General features: G+C 45.4%; 1 protein-coding gene and 1 long non-coding RNA gene across 3 annotated transcripts in view; one reads left to right on the top strand and one right to left on the bottom strand.

Moving 5' to 3' along the window:
• Positions 1-16,749, bottom strand: part of KIAA1549L (KIAA1549 like) — a 316,042-nt gene that overhangs the window by 72,598 nt on the left and 226,695 nt on the right. The window contains exons 11-13 of one of the 2 annotated variants that reach the window (XM_061381086.1): positions 13,471-13,634; positions 7,134-7,324; positions 168-292 (exon numbers count right to left, since the gene is read on the bottom strand). In XM_061381086.1, coding sequence (XP_061237070.1) covers positions 168-292; positions 7,134-7,324; positions 13,471-13,634 — 480 coding nt within the window. Of the gene's footprint in view, positions 1-167; positions 296-7,133; positions 7,325-13,470; positions 13,635-16,749 lie in introns of both variants that reach the window. The other variant, XM_061381085.1, reaches the window with a different exon arrangement.
• LOC133226945 (uncharacterized) lies at positions 235-12,348 on the top strand. Its single transcript, XR_009729671.1, has 3 exons — positions 235-324; positions 1,654-1,722; positions 9,608-12,348. It is a non-coding gene; the product is annotated as an uncharacterized LOC133226945 (long non-coding RNA).

Below are 16,749 nucleotides of genomic sequence, written 5' to 3'. Positions count from 1 at the left end.
GGTATAGTGTGATACCTCAGGAAGGTAGGTAGGACCTTTGTAGGACACAGGAAGGAGGAGCGTGGGGGCTGATTTAAAGCACACTGGTGTGCAAGTGTGAGCACGCGCTTGCGCGAGTGTGTGTGGGCTGGGCTCGGGGGTGGTGCTTGGCAGGGAAGGCTTCTCACCATTTCTCTTCCGAGCCTCCTCCTTTGTCACTTTCTGCTGTGCCATTACATTCTGGGGTGAGCGCCTCCCCGAGCTGGGCTTCCCTGATTCGTTGCTGATGACAGAGCCATTCTCACTGGGCGACCTGCTGGAGGTAACCATAGCAACAGGGAGACGGTAAGTTTCAACTGGAGCAGCCTCCTCTCAAGGTTATTTTATTTGCACAGTTTATGTCTGTAGCCTTTCTTTCCGGTTTTATCCACCAAGAAGACATAACACAGGAAAAGGGGAAAAAACAAACCCTGCAGGATATATAACCCTATAGCTTAACACTACAGGGTTAAGCAGCTGGCTGTTGTAAAGTGCGTTTACCAGTGCTTAGCTCTGCAGAGAAGTTCAACGAGTGCAGCCCTCCATTCCCATCTCCTTTTCAATAACCCCCAGTGACTACGGACATGGCAGTGATGGCATGTGCTCTTTAAAACACGGCAATTTGGAGAGTGTTGCAGAGTGCTTGATTCACATGGCATCTTGAGGGACATGCATAAAACACGGTTCTCTTTGGCTGGTTTCTTTACAGAATATACCTTGACTCCTAAAGATTAAGTCACTCACCACTGAATTCTCTCTCTCTCTCACACACACACACACACATTCTTTGTGCTAACTGGTAACCACTTACATTTGAATCTATCAATTTGAGCTATCCATTCATTCAGAAATCCCTGCTCTGTGCTGGGATCTGTGCCAGGTTTACAGGCATACAGAGATATGAGGATACCACCCACGTTCTCCAAAAACCCACCATGAGCACCTACTATGTGCCAAGGACTGTGCTGCATGCTTTCAAACTCTTGTGCTCGGTGCTAAGTCACTTCAGTCGTGTCCAACTCTACGACCCTATGGACTGTAGCCCCGCAGGCTCTTCTGTCCATGGGATTCTCCAGACAAGAACACTGGAGTGCGTTGCCCTTTCCTTTCTCCAGGGGATCTTCCTGACCTGGGGATCAAACCCCCGTCTCTTACGTCTCCTGCATTGGCAAGCAGGTTCTTTACCACTAGCGCCCACCGGGAAGCCCTTCAAACTGTTACTACATCCTTATTACAACCAACTGGCATGGTGACTGCCACTCTTGTTAGCAAGTGAGGAATGTGAATTTCAGGAGGCGAGGTGTTTTGTCCAGGGCAGAGTTGGGAAGTGGTGAGTCAGCCCTGGAAGCCAGAGCCCCTTCCCTTTCTGTCTTCTACAGTGTCCCAGAGGAGGCAGGCCTTACACAGGGCAAGCCACAGGGCCTTCTTGCCTTCCCTTGGGGCCGTTCTCTGGTCCTCTGGAAGCTATGGCAAAATGGACTCCTGCCCCTGCTGAGGCTCACACACCCCAGATCACACCAGCCTGTGGGTGGGATGAGCTAAAGACCCACTGCCTTCCCCTCTGGGGGAGACAATCAGGGGGCAGCTATCCAGAGGCTCACCAAACCGCTTGTTCTTCTCTTGTCAATTGCACAGACTCAGAACCTACGGGCACGTGGCCCCTACAATGGAAAACTGTCTGGAATAAAATGCAGCCCCTGACCCGTAAGTAAGCCTCCTCCTCCCATTTCCCTCTTTTCCTCTGAGAATTCGGGATTCTCAGTCATGCACATTTGCATGCACTTCAGCACCCTAAAAACCATGCACAATGAAAGTGCCCACTCACAACCAAGGGAGGAGGCAGAGTCGGCACGAGTGCACAGAGCACACCCAGGGCCACAGGAGATGCTCTCTGCCAAGGACATGCAGACAAGCATGAGTCTGGGAGGAACCGTTTACAATACTCCCTCTTTGGGCATTCCGACAGCATGTTAGCACTTCAAAGGGTCCCATCAGTCCTGTCAGAAAGAGATTCATCTTGTTTTGTTTAATTCAGCACTTCCCTGGGTTTCTTTTTTTTTTTTTTTTACCACAACCTCTTTCACCATAAAAGTAATACAACAAATGTAGTTTGGGAAATATGAATGAGGCATTAACTATGTGATCACTGAGTGCCAGGTGTGCAAAAACACACATGCTCTAGGATTGTTTTCAGAACTTCACAGTTAATGGCACCTACTCTCCCCAAGACCCTGATGCTGGGCAAAATTGAAGGCTGGAGGAGAAGGGGATGGCAGGATGAGATGGTTGGATGGCATCACTAACTCAATGGACATGAGTCTGAGTAAACTCCAGGAGTAGCTGATGGACAGGGAGGCCTGGTGTGGTGCAGTTCATGGGGTCGCAAAGAGTCAGACACGACTGAGTGACTGAACTGAACTGAACTCTTCCCATTGGCTTTTTGGGACAAAGGGATTTTTCACTGAGGTCCAGAAAGAAAAGCTCCTGGCAACTTGTTTTATACGCACAAAACATTTAATGGTTTTTCTGAGGCATTTGCATGTCTCTTACCTCATTTGATCTTGAAACAATTTTCTGGCTATTCCTTTCCCTCTAAGGAAAGGTATGAATGAGCACATTTCCGGGGTGGAGGGGGGAGCCCAACTCTGCTTTATTCTTGCATCAACTTATAGACTTCTGTTTACATGAAACTGTCAACTCCATTCATAGGGCTAGGTGGCTTAGACAGTAAAGAGTCCGCCTGCAATGCAGGAGACCCGGGTTTGTCAATTCCATGAACTTCTGATCCAAAACAGAGGGTAAGATGTGTGCGTGTGTGTGTGTGTTCACTCAGGACAGGGACAAAAGTGTCTTTAAATGGGTCACCAGAGAGGCTGCAGTCTAAGGCTACTGAACTCAATAGTCCCCATTCTGAGTCTGGGTGGACACAGATCCTGAAGAACAATCATGGGGGTGGGGATTAAATCAACTGCTGAATAATCAGGACCAGTCCATGCATTGAAGTACCCACTGCAAATGGCTGTCCCTATGAGGTCAATTCTCCATCCTTGCTCATAATTTCAGTCATGGACCAACAAGATGGCATTGCCAAAAGCCTACATAAGAACCTGAAACATCATCTGGTTGTTTGCACACAGCTAAATCTTCCATTTTCCTTCAGTTTTAAAAAATTTTTGAAGAATGGAGGTATCTTAATGATTACCAAAATCATTGGTTTCCCCTATTCTTTTTTTTTGTTTGTTTTTAAAGATTTTTTGTGTGTGGATCATTTTTAAGTCTTCTATTGAAATTGTACAACACTGTTTCCATTTTCTATGTTTTGGCTTTTGCGGGGCCATGAGGCACGTGGGATCTCGGCTCCCGAACCAGGGGTCGAACCTGCATCCCTTGCACTGGAAGGCATAGTCTTTTAACCACTGGACCACCAGAGAAGTCACTCCCTTATTCTTCACTTGCAAAACTTTTTGGACCATCTAACAGCCCCATTCTGAGAGGTCACACAGTCCTGGTCTGGCAAGAATGAGGAGACTGATGTGGCAAGTTGGGAAAGACAGAAACATAGATGTATGACACGCTTGTTCTTGGATTTGGCATCTTAAAATCTTCCTAAATGATCAGAGACTCCTGTGATCAGTTGAACTTGAACAGAGATGAGGTTTGTCCCACAGTTTTGGCAATCATATAGCCAGCCCTTAGTAAAGTTATATTTGTAGACAAAATTATGAAGCAAATGGAGATATCATTTAACAGGGTCATTGTTTTCCTTATTTGTATTTGTTTCATAAGCTAGTATTTCTTAATAAAAATCTGAGGTTAAAGAATTTGAATCTGATTAGCAAGAGTAGACTCCTTGCAAATTCATGAAAAAAAGAACTTGTTCTAAAACCAGTTTTTAAAGAGAAAGCTTTGCATAATTTAAACCACTCAACTAGAATGTGTGGAAAAGTTTCTATTCCTCCTGGCAGTGCAGAGCTGTGTTAATATCCTAATTTTAGTAATTCTATTTATTTCTTTTAAGTGTCATCCTAATAGGTGATAAAAAATTATTAACGTGCCCTTATTGTACTTGGCAAAGATCATAAAGAGAGTAATTACTATAGATAACACTACTGGCCAGCCAACTCCGATACATCATCCATTGCTTCTCTGTGTGTTTCAACTCCAGGCGGGGATGGACCCTGGCATTCAAGGCCCCAATTTGTTCACACTTCCCTGTAACCAACTTAGGGTAGTCCCCTCCCACACTGACTCTTGTGTTTTGCTTTGGCCAATAGGACAGCAGTAAACATGATACAAGCAAAGACTTGAGGTTTGTTTGGGGCTTGTTTTCTTGCTTCCCTGGGAACTCTGTAACCATCCTGTCAAAAAGCTAGAGCTAACCTTCTAGAGGAGTCAGGACCACATACCAAGATACCCCAGTTACCTGGCCGCCCCAGACAAGGCTGTCAATCAACAAGCTAGCCCAGCAGACCTCCCCCCTGACCAAAGATGCATGAGACAGCCCAGCTGAGATCAGCCAAGCCAAGTTCAGACTAGAAGAACCACCCAGCTGAGCTCAGCCAAGACTGCTGATCCCCTAAAAATTACGAGCTAAATAAATGGTTGCTGTTTTAGGCTGCTAAACTTTAGAGTGGTTTGTTATGGGGCAACAGATAATTAATCAACATGCCCTCCGCATTCTTCCCCACACAAGATGAAATCCAACCCTCTGTTTCTCTGTAATTCCTTTTTAGGTACTAAGATCTCCTGGAGAAAAGCTCGGAGATTTGATGCTTGACTCCAATACAAAATTTGTAAATTTGATACAAACAATCCTTTCTTCCTCCTGAAATAACTTCATTCGCTTGGCTTCCTGGATTCCATTCTTGCTTTGTTCTCGTGCCTTTCTTATGGATGCTTTTCAGAATCTTTTGCCAATTCATCTTTATTATCTGGGTCTCTAATCACTGCCATGTCCCAGGCATCAGTTTTTAGATTTATTCTCCATCTGTACTCTCCAAGGTGCCCATCTAGTCTCAGAGATTTTTGTAACTAAACACTGATAGCTCCTACATTTATATTTCTACTCTCAACCTTTCCTCTGAACTCCAGACTCATATGGTTAACTGAGCTCTCAATGTCTCCACTTGCATGTCTCATGGGCATCTCACACTGAACATGTCCACATCCAAACTCTACAAACTTCTCCTCCAGTCTTTCCCAGCACAAAAATGGCAAATCATCCCTCTCTATTTCCATACTACACAGCAATTTATCAGCACATCTTGTCAGCTCTTCCTTGTAAACACCTCTAGAGCCTAATCACTTCCCACATCTCCAAGCCCTGGTCCACACCACCATCTCTCACCTGGACTCCTACAAAAGCCTCCTAATGGGTCTCTCTGCTTCTCTACAGTCTATTTCCACACAGCAGCCAGAGGGAGCCTTTAAAATGCAAGTCACATCCTGTCATTATTCTCAAAACCCTCTTCTAAGGACTCCTAATCTTCATTCACAATAAAATCCCAAGTTCTGACTTTGATTTCTAAAGCCTGACAAGATCAACCTCAGTTAGTTTCTCTGACTCAGCTGCTACAAACTTCCTCCCTAGTTCACATCAGCCTCCTTGGCCTTCATGCTCTTCCTTAAGCAAGTCAAGACGTTTCCTCCTCTGGGCTTAGCGCATACTGTTCCATCTGCTTGGGATGTTCTTCCACTAGATAACCTTACACATCATTTCAATAAAGTCTTCCTCACATGTCACTTTATCAGTGAGGCCTTCCCCAACTTCTTGCTAAAGTAGCATCATATTCCCCTTTCCACATCTCCAATCCCTGACCGTGCTTTGGTTTTCTTCTTCATACTCATCACCTCCCAACCTACTATATTTTTATCTCTCTGTTTATTGTCTATCTCTCCCCCATCAAACTGTAAGAACTGTAGGAGTATGAACTTTGTCTTGTTCGTTGCAGTATCCTTTGTGCCTGGTTAACAGCAAACAATTGATAAATATCTGTTACCTGAAAGGAGAGAAGGAGGCCAACAGGATGTAGTTTTTCAGCCGCCATTGTGGTCCCAGGCAAGAAAGAAAGAGGTTGGCAATGAGAGTTGGTTAGCCAGGCAACAGAGTTAGCCATAGACTTCATTACCTCTTTGTGAGGCTATTGCAAAGTCCCAACAAGTGTCCTGGCCTCTAGCCTTAACCTCTCCCATCTATCATTCACAATGCACTGGAGTAGTCTTTCTAAGATACAGTTGGGCATCACTGTCTTCCTGAAGAACTCTCAGTGGCTTAATACTGCTTAGAGTATAAAGGTCAAACTCCTCAGTCTGGCAGTTAAGACTCTCCACAGTTTTCATCTATCTTCTGGTTTCATCTTTCACTGCATTTCAAGCACTGTGAACTCTAAACCCCAAGGATATTCATCATAAGTAATCATTGCTGTCTCCTGGCTCTTCCAGCCTGGATGCTTTTATCTCTTCCCCTCCATGGACATCCCACTTGTCCTTCAAGGCTTGGTTAAAACATAACCTCTTCCATGACACTTTCCCACATCAGAATTAAATTCTTCCTTCTCTCTTTTCCCCAGGACATGGTTTAGACTCCCCAGTAGGCACCTGCACATCAGGCTTGGTATTCCAACGATTTATCTCTTGTCTTTCCATCATGAGATGCTTGGGGTCAGGAATCAATCTTAAACCTTTCTGTAGTCATCCCAATGCCTGTCAAAGCGCCCTGCTCATAGTAAAAGCCCAATAACTGGTTTTTGAACTAAAACCATAAGCTCTATAGAGAAATTGCCAGATAAAATACAACTATCCTGAACCAAAGGCACTGCTTTTAAGATAAATTTAAAAATATAAGTGTAACATCAGTGCCAAATTTGTTACAATAAATCTAAGAAGAAAACCTCAACCGTTGTGGTTGATTAGACATCTAAAACGTTACAATGGATGGCTCATGAGATGCAGAAATTATGATTCCTATCCTCTTCCTTAGTCTCCTTCTCAAATATTCACAGCAAGCATGAAGGGGAATTTTTAAAGAAAACAGAGGAATTGAGGGCTTCAGCTCTTCTCCCCATCAATTATTTCTCTCGCTGACACAGAGAGGCAGAATCTGGCCCCGTGCCTACCTCTTTCTGGTTTCAATGGATTTGGCTGTCTTGATGGTGCTTCCATCCTGAGGGGCATCCCTTTCCTGAGAGGCAGGAGCATCTCTAACGGGTAGTGGGAGGACCACCGTCTCCTGAGTCACCGGGATGACCTCCTCGTCCGCCCCTTGCTGGCCCAGGTGCTGCTTGGCATAATCAAAGCCCTGCACAGGCTGCAAAGAGGAAACAGATTTGCAGTCATGTTTCTGGCAAAGTGTGATGCTCACAGCAGCTTTAAGAGAAGACAGGCAGGAAAGTGCACATGATGGGACCATACTTAGCTTTCCGATGGATAAGAGTTAACTCAAATCTCCATCCTGATTTCTGTCTTTACGAAATCAAAGTCCACATTAATTCCACCTAGCTACAGAACTTCCATAGATAAGACTCAGAAAAATGAATAGTATAAAAAAGATGCAAATATGTTTACGAGAACAAGTTCTTTCAAGGATTTTAGACCACTTATTCTAAGTCACTAGATACTGCTAATTAGAAGCTCTTAAATGCTACATTAAACAGGTCCTGCCTCTTCTACATAAGAATAGTTCTGTCATCTCTTAAGTCCTGTGAAATAACAGGTTTTGTGACTTTGCCAAGTCATTGAAATCTGAACCTCAATGTTTTCATCTGAGAAATGAAGATTATCATATCTGTTCTACCTTCACCACCCTACAGTGTTACAGAGAATCACAGATCTGAAAACAAAAGAGGAGAAACATGCTACCACATGTGAGGCAGTATAATTATTAACAATAAAATGGAACTTATGGAATCACTCTAATCCAGACCGTTCCCTTTAGCAGGCTAGCTCACCTCTCATTTGTCATGACTGAGAAATTAGCAAGGTTTTTATTGCAGTGTCTGAAGTCCCAAGTGAAAAGGGCAGCTGTGAGCAAAACCCAACAGACATGTATTAGTGGGGTAATAAAAAACCAAGAAGCGTGTTTAAACAATTCCTGTGAGTGTCTCTATTCTGCTCTATGCCCCAAAGCAGCACAGTACGGATTTGAGGCAGGACGATGGGGTGGCTAGGAGCAGCCACTCTGAAAACAGATAGCCTGGGTTCAAATCCTGTCTCTGACACATATTAGCTGTGTGGCCTTGGGTAAGTGACTGAGATTCTCTGCACATGTTTCCTCACCTGTAACACGGGGAGAATATAGTGTGAGCAGGATCAAACATGTATGTCTGTGACAGTATTTAACCACCCTCAGAGGGACGCTGTGTAGATAAGTAAATTCAAGCCCAGCATTGAGCTAAGTACCTGACACATAGTAAGTACTCAATCAATATTTGTTCAAATTGTTTTCCTGCCTACTAAATCATTGGCCAGGTGAAATGGACATCAGCGATTCTCTTTCAGAAAATTTGGGGTGAAACTTAACCTCTATCGTTTGGGTTCTATCAGAACTTGACATGATCAGACATTCCTCTTTTAGCACCTTACTTAGTCAAGAACTGTAACAGGAAGGCCAGATTAAATGGTCTAAGACCGTGGCCCAACCCATCACACCGTGTCTCAGAATAGGAGGGAGTTTTATTGCTAAATCCAGAAAAGCTTCCTTTTTCAAGCTGTCTGTAGTATAGCCAAGGGCTTCTCCAGTGGCTTGGCAGTAAAGAATTTGCCTGCAATGCAGGAGACACAGGAGATGTGGGTTCAATCCCTGGATAGGGAAGATCCCTTGGAGGGAGACATGGCAACCCATGACTTGCTGATGTTCCTAGAATACTGAACCTGCTTCTCCTATAAACAATTAATCACCAGTTGAACCCAACTGAAATGTTTTTGGAAACTGACCTCTTCTCCCCAGGTCCAGTGCTGTATTGACTCTGCCATGGTCTTGTAATTTCGATTCTGCTCCTTTCCGAACGCATCCTTGACAATCCTCCAAAGTTATCTCCCTTAGAAATTAATCAGGTCATCACTCTCTAATTAAAAACTCTCTGGCACCCAAACTTTTTGGCAAGGCATTCAAGACCCTTGAATTCTATGTGAACCCATGTGTCCAGTCTCATCTCCTCTTGGTCCCTTTTCTGTTCTACCCTTATCCTCCCATTATCCTGTTCAGTTTTGTTCCAACTCTAGTTATTGGGCATTGGCTTGTGTCAGGGACTGTGCTTGGTGCTGGAAATACAAAGGTGAATAATAACTGGCTCCTCTACCCTCAAGAAGCTCACAGTTTCAGTTTCACTTGATATCGTTGGTATAACACTGAATATATAACATGAGTTATGTCATTTCATCCTCACTGTAGCTCAAGGAGGTAGGTATTGTTATGGTTCTCCATTTTAAAGATGAAGAAACTGAGGTTCAGAGAGGTTCATCAGTTTCCCCAGACTCACTCAGCTGGTCTATGGTGGAGTCAGGATATGAATCCAGGACCATAGGGGCCAGAGCCAGAACACCCAAACACTGCTTGATGATTCATCCCACCGCCTCTTCTCTCTTTCTGCAGCCTGCCACCTAGGTTGGGCATCTCCCACCACACTTCATCTGGCTCCTGTTTTCAGTCTCCTGGCCTGTGTGTGAGCCATCGGCAGTCTGCAGCAGCGGCTAAGAATTTAGTGAAAAGGACAAGCTGGTGCTGGCTTGTCCCCCTCATTTCCACCTTCTTTGGTTCCTTCACACTGCACTGGATACTTCAGGGGACTGAGCTGATGATGGGTGACCAGAAGGACATTAAGGAATGACAAGCTTAAGATGTGGCCTTTGTTATTAGGTTAACAAGAATCCCTGTACATGTTCAGTACGTACAGCCTGCAAGACACTGACACCTCATTTCATTCTCACAACAACCCTATGGGAAAATTGGGCAAACAGCACAGTCTTCACTTTATGGTAAGAAAACAAAAGCTCAGAGAGGGTCAGTGACTTGCCCAAGATCACACAGCTAAGTGGTGAAAGACTCAGGACTTGTACCCTGCTCTTTTGACTGACAGGATAGTGGGCTTTCAACCTCCAACTTGAGAATCACCTGAGATTAACTAACTGCCCACTGGACACACACTGGAAACCCCTAACACTGCTAATACAACATCATGAAACATTTATAGTTGCTTTAATGAGTTTTGTAAAATTATCAAATCAAAATAATCCCCAACAATTTCAAAGGTAGATATGTCACCTGGATATTTTTAAGAAACATGTGCAATAATAAAAATCAACTTACCTATAATGTTTATTCTATACAAGGCACATTCAAAGTAATTCACATAACTCAATCCTCACAACAAAGTGTAAGTGAACACTGTTATCACCCCCAATGCACAGATGGGGAAAACTGAGGCACATATAAATAGTATGTGAGAAAAGAACAGGGCATCTTTAGGGGGTGACTGAGCCATCCCGAGCAGGGCATGCCAACCCTCCAAGCTCCGTTTTGTGTCTCCATATGGCCTTAACAACTTTGTCTTCAGGTTGCCTGATCCAAGGGGCCATGTTCTCTTGTATGAAGGGACAATCTGGGGAAAGTCTGTGAATCCAATGACAAAGAGGAAGCAAAAGTGAACTAGGAAGAAAGGAGATGACAAAGGCATGACACCCAGCTCTCGTCCTGTGTCGATCATTTTTTTAACCTTCTGCCTGCGTCCGGCTGACTGCGGTGGTAACAGGGTTACGTCTATGGTATTGATACCTTGTCTCTGAAGAAGGGAGCAGGCAGGTATGGCCTGATCTCGGCTCTGAGACAGCCACACTCACCTCCTCTGAGCCTGCTGGGTCTACTAGTGAGGCTCAGCAAAGGTCCCCAGCCGTGTCCTCTGGCTCCGCAGCCAACATTCTTACAGATGCAGCGGTGTCCCTGGAGACTAGGAGACCATCCTCCCCGTCTCTGGGTTGGTGGCAATAGCTAACTTTCTCTTCCCGCCTCGTCCCTGGGCACTAAATGAATTCTGCTCACACCCCCAGGCTGTGAGAAGTGACGCAGGCGGCTCGCTCCTCTGGCAAACGCCGCAGTGTCCCCGGGTTGCTCCAGCAGAAGGAGTGCAGTGGGAAGGAGGCAGTTCCACCCCACTGGTTTCCCGTGATAACAGGGCTTTGGAAATCAAAGTGCGTAGCCCAGCCTCACTGAGGAGAAAACAACCGCTGCCACCCCCACGAGTGAACTCAGTCATCTCACGCAACATAAATTTGCTTGATTTTCCACAGCAGCTGGGTATCTCTTGAAGCACAATGTGCTGGGCAAGGACATAAAAGGGGCTATGAAAACCCACAAACGTGAATCTGTTCCAGCCTCAGACAGCTTTCCAGCCAGGGGATATGCTGAAATCACGTGCTGCCCAGCTTATCTCAGCAAATTAATAAAATTCTGCCTTCATCAATCACATGAAGATGGCATTTACAACCTCGGTATGGCATGCTTTGCATTCCTGGACTTGGCTGCAATTAGATTCTGGTAATTACTGTTATGTCTGAAAGGCTCAGATTGTAACTGAGCTAAGATGGAAATGAAATACCCCCTCTTGGAATAGCTTCATTTTTCACTGCTTGGGTAATTACCAACATCGTGCCGCGTCCTGGCAGCGGGTACCTTTGTGTCAACAGACACGGAATGACATTCTCTGGGGTTGGACCCTTCGCTAGACAGAGTGTCTCAGCAAGCTGCAGCTTCTCAACAGGTGACTTGGCTTAATAAACAACCAAATTCATTTGATTTCTTTTGTTGAAGCGAGGTATGGTCATCCAGGAAGAACTAGGCATGCGTGACTCCCAGCAAGGACAACCACCAAGTCATGTGGTCCAGTGGATGTGAAATTCCATTCTCTATTTCATTCTTACCCAGAGAATTAGGCAGAACAAGTGCAGAGGTTAGGGGCTGGAGGAGGGTTCTACCCACCAAGTGTCAGGGTTCAGGATGGTGTATAATGTAGACAAAGCCCAAAGACTCAGGTATGGACCTGAGTGCCCCCCTCTGCTGTGGATAAGTCCCATTGTCTCTCATTCTTTTGAGTTTCTCTGCAGTAAAATGAAACTAAGAAGAGCTGCCCTGACTATAACCTACCTCATAGGACTACTGTGATGAGCAAACAAGGTGACAGGCCTAGAAGAGCCCAGGATATTGTAAGACATTATTTAAACATGATATGATAATCTGGGTAGTAGAGGTTACTACATTCCTTTTGGGGACTATGGTGAAGGGAGCTACATGACCAGAAAACGTGTTATTGCTGAGTTGCTCAGTCGTGTCCGACTCTTTGTGACCCCATACTATATAGCCTGCTAGGCTCCTCTGTCCACAGGATTTCCTAAGCAAGAATACTAGAGTAGGTTGCCATTTCCTGACCCAGGGATCAAACCTGGGTCTCCTGAGCCGCCAGGGAAGTCCGACTGGAAAATTCGCCTTTGGAATTTCCCCAGCTTGCCCCTCTCCCAGTCACTGGAGGGGGATGGTGCAGCCCAGTGGAGGCTGTGGATGGTGGATGGAGCCCCCCGCTAGCCTTCAGTGGAGCCACTGAACTGGGGTTTGACAGCTGCCCTGCCAAGGCTCTGCAGCTTGGTCATCATGCAGCCTTTTTTTTTTTTTTTAATTATTTATTTGACTGTCTTAGTTGCAGCCAAGTCTTAGTTGCAGCATGTGGGATCTAGTTACCTGACCAGGAATATAACCTGGAACCCCTGCACTGGGGGCGTGAACTCTTAGCCACTGGACCACCAGGGAAGTCCCCGTCATGTAGCCTTTGAAGATCAGCCACTCTGGCCAGTGGAAGAAGGAAGGTTTTGAGGGTCTGATGTGCCCCCAAAGAGCCTTGACACCTGGTTAACCTTGGCTCCTAACCTCAAAGAGTTAGGGGCCAAGACACCTGGTTCTACCACCAGTTCTGCTACTTACTCACTGTGCCATCATGAAAAAGTCACTTCTCTGTAAAAGGGAAGGTGTCAGATCAGATGAGCTCTGAGACCCCTTTCAAGTCTATCTAACTCCTCATTTTCTGTACCTCTGTTTCCTCCTCTGAAAAATAATGTTCTTCCTCAAAGGGCTGCTACGAAGAGTAAGTGAGCTGGTACCTGCAAAGCACTGAAAAGCACTTAGATCAAAGAGTTATTGTGTTCCAATTATAAAAATGAAGGTTTGCACAACAATGCAAATATCCTTAATAATACTGAGCTGAACACTTAAAAAGGGCTAAATGGTGCACTTTATGTTATGTATATTTTACAATTTTTTAAACATTCAAATAAGTAACAAAAGGGTCTCCTTCAACATGAGGACTGAGGAGGAGGTTTCCGAAGGTACTTGCAGTGACCTCAATGGCCAAAAGGCAGGCAAAGCCCCCTCGGGCCAGGGTTCTTACCCCTCTCCTCTCAGCTTCCAACACATACCTTTGCTCGCTGAGGCAGGTTCATCACGGTGTCTGGCTTGAAGTCGTTCTTGTTCTTGCGGCAGAGCACGGCAGTGATGATAATGACGATGACGGTGACCACGGCGATGGGCGCCAGCACTGCAGCGATGATCCACAGGTTGTTGGGTGGGTTCTTCACCACGGCTGCGGAGTTGAGGGGGGAAGCATGTGACCAGGAGCTCAGGGAAGCAAAAACACCCCTGAGATAAGCGCCTCCAGTCCCCAGTCATGAGGTGGTTGAGAGGCTTTGGGCTCAGAAAGGCTCTTGCTTTGACAAGTTACTCCAGGTCTCTGAGTCTCAGTGTCCCCATCTGTAAAATGGGCTATCCTGTGGTGAGGCATCAGAGACAAGGTACATGTGGTGCTTGGTGTAGCCCCTAGGAGGTGCTCAATGAATGAAAGTCTTTACTAGGACCAGGAGGAGGAAGAGGAAGATGGATTGGGATCAATTTTCCCCACTGGTGATGTCCGTGAATCAGAAGAAGAGAGAAGAACTCTGAGGATTAGTGTGTTGCTTCAATCAGGAGGCAAAGGTCACAGAGAGATGACTCGAAATATTGTAGTGAAGTCGCCCCTCTGAATGACCAATGAATAAAACACACCTGAGTGGACGGATCTGCTCCCATCCTGCCATGGTCAGCTGGGGATGCTTGGAAATGCCGTGCTCTAATCAATACCATGTCCGATTAGACACGGGTAATCTGGCCAGACAGTAGGGAAGGTGGTGGGCAAGATGGCTGTGACTGGTTGTTTTAGCTTGTGATACTGTCTGCTAACAACACACATGCTCTCGTCTCTCCCACTCCCTGGATGATCTCATAGACTCATGGCATCAAACACCATCTGGGCTGATGATGCTCATTTACATAGCTCTAACTAGGACCTCTACCCCAAACTCCAGATTCCTATATCCAACTGCCAACTCAAATCTCCAACTGGATACATAAGAGATGTCTCAAATTTAATACATCTGGAACACAACTCTCAATCTCCCACCCCCTAAAACCTGTTCTTGTGATATTCTCTTCTCCAATAAGTGGTAACTCTTTCCTTCCAGCTGTGAAGGCCAATAACTGTCATCAGTGTCAACCTGTTTCTTTTATTTTCTCCCAACATCCTATTTGTCAACAAACCCTGTCATCCCCATCTTCAAAATATATCAGTTCTTTCTATTGCTATGGTCCAACCTAGCAACACGTCTCACCTGAACTACTGCAATGGTCTCCTCCCTTGTTCTCTATAGTCTACTTGTAACACAGAAGCTGGAGGGATCCTTTGAAAATTCAGATCACAACATTCTTCTGCTCAAACCCTGCAGAGGCTCCAACCTCACTCAGAGTAAGAGCCACAGTATAATTTCTACAAAGCTTTAAGTGATCTGCTCCAGCAAACCATCCTAGTTACTTCTCTGCTCTTAAAGCTCTTCCTTCAACTCACTCTGTTCCAGTCTACCTTCCTCCGACTGTTCCTTAAGCATGCTGGACATGCTTCTGCCTCAGGGCCTTTACATCAGTTTATTCTTCTACCTAGAACACTCTTCACCTAGATATCCACATGACTCTCTCCCTCATTCCTTCAGGGCTCTGAATAAGTGTCACTATATCTGTGAGGCTTTCCCTGTATTCTTTGTAAAATAACAATCCCTGCCCCAGGCACTCTCCATCCCCTTTTTCCTACTTAGTGTTCCTTTACATCAGTGCTTCTCAAACTGTAAAGTGAAAGTGTGAAAGTGAAAGTCATTCAGCTGTGTCTGACTCTTTGCGACCCCACGGAGTATACAGTCCATAGTATTCTCCAGGCCAGAATACTGGAGTGGGTAGCCGTTTCCTTCTCCAGAGGATCTTCCCAACCCAGGTATCGAACCCAGGTCTCCCACATTGCAGGTGGATTCTTTACCAGCTGAACCACTAGGGAAGCCCAAGAACACTGGAGTGGGTAGCCTATCCCTTCTTCAGCAGATCTTCCTAACCCAGGAATCGAACCAGGATCTCCTGCATTGCAGGTGGATTCTTTACCAGCTGACCTACCAGGGAATCCCCTCAAACTAAAGTGCATGCCAATCACCTGGGAATCTTGCTCAACGTGGATTCTAATTTTGTGGATTGGGATGGGTCCACCTATAATAGGTTCTTCAGGACACCAGTCCACCATCTTCTCTGTCTACTGGCTGTCTGAATAAAGTCACTATTCCTTGCCTCAACAACTTGTGTCTCAATTTGTTGGCCTGACATGTGGTGAGTAATATGAGCTTGGACTTGGTAACATGCCTAATAAGCTCCCAGTAGATACCCATGCAGCAGGGCCCCAGGCCATACTTGGAATGGTGAGACTCTAAAGTATATATCACCATCTGCTGTGATACATACATTATTTGCTCACCATCTGTCACCCCTGCCCCTCGTTTAGCATGTATACCCTAACAGAGCAGGGAGGTTTATTTTTTGTCTCTTGTTTGCTGCATCCCCAGGGCTAGAACAGAGCCTTGCACATAGTAGTGAAAAGTGAAAGTGAAAGTCGCTCAGTCGTGTCCAACTCTGCGACCCCATGGACTATAGAGTCCATAGAATTCTCCAGGTCAGAATACTAGAATGGGTAGCCTTTCTCTGCTCCAGGGGAATCTTCCCAATCCAGGGTTCAAACCGGGGTCTCCTGCATTGCAGGCATTTTCTTGACCAGCTGAGCCACAAGGGAAGCCCAAGAATACTGGATGGGTAGTCTATCCCTTCTTTAGCAGATCTTCCCAACTCAGGAATCGAACTGGGGTCTCCTACATTGCAGGCAGATTCTTTACCAACTGAGCTATCAGGGAAGCCCCTGCACATAGTAGGTGCTCAATTAAAAGCTGAATGAATGTATAACTAAACTATAATTATTCCTGTTCCAATTTGGCTCCCCCTACAGGTTTCCACAAAGCATAGAGTAAAAGCCATTTAAGGGAGAAGTTCCCTTCTCCCTGGTAGTTCCCATCCATGAAACTGTGCTGTGTGTGCTAAGTTGCTTCAGTCGTGTCCAAGTCCCGGTGACCTCATGGACTGTATTCTACCAGGCTCCTCTGTCCATGGAATTCTCCAGGGGAGAATACTGGAGTGGGTTGTCATTTCCTTCTCCAAGTTCCAATCTACATTTTAAATTAAATACTTTCAATCTGGTTTATATATCACTCTCTTATAAATCTGGTTAGCATAAGTTGGTACTCCTGATCCTGTTTAACTCTGGGGGCTGCTAAACTCACAAAACTGAGGACTCAAGTCTGGAGTAG

Source organism: Bos javanicus, chromosome 15, assembly GCF_032452875.1.
Source record: "Bos javanicus breed banteng chromosome 15, ARS-OSU_banteng_1.0, whole genome shotgun sequence".
In the NCBI taxonomy this organism is placed as follows: Eukaryota; Metazoa; Chordata; class Mammalia; order Artiodactyla; family Bovidae; genus Bos; species Bos javanicus.
This window is presented reverse-complemented; position numbering and strand designations above follow the sequence as displayed.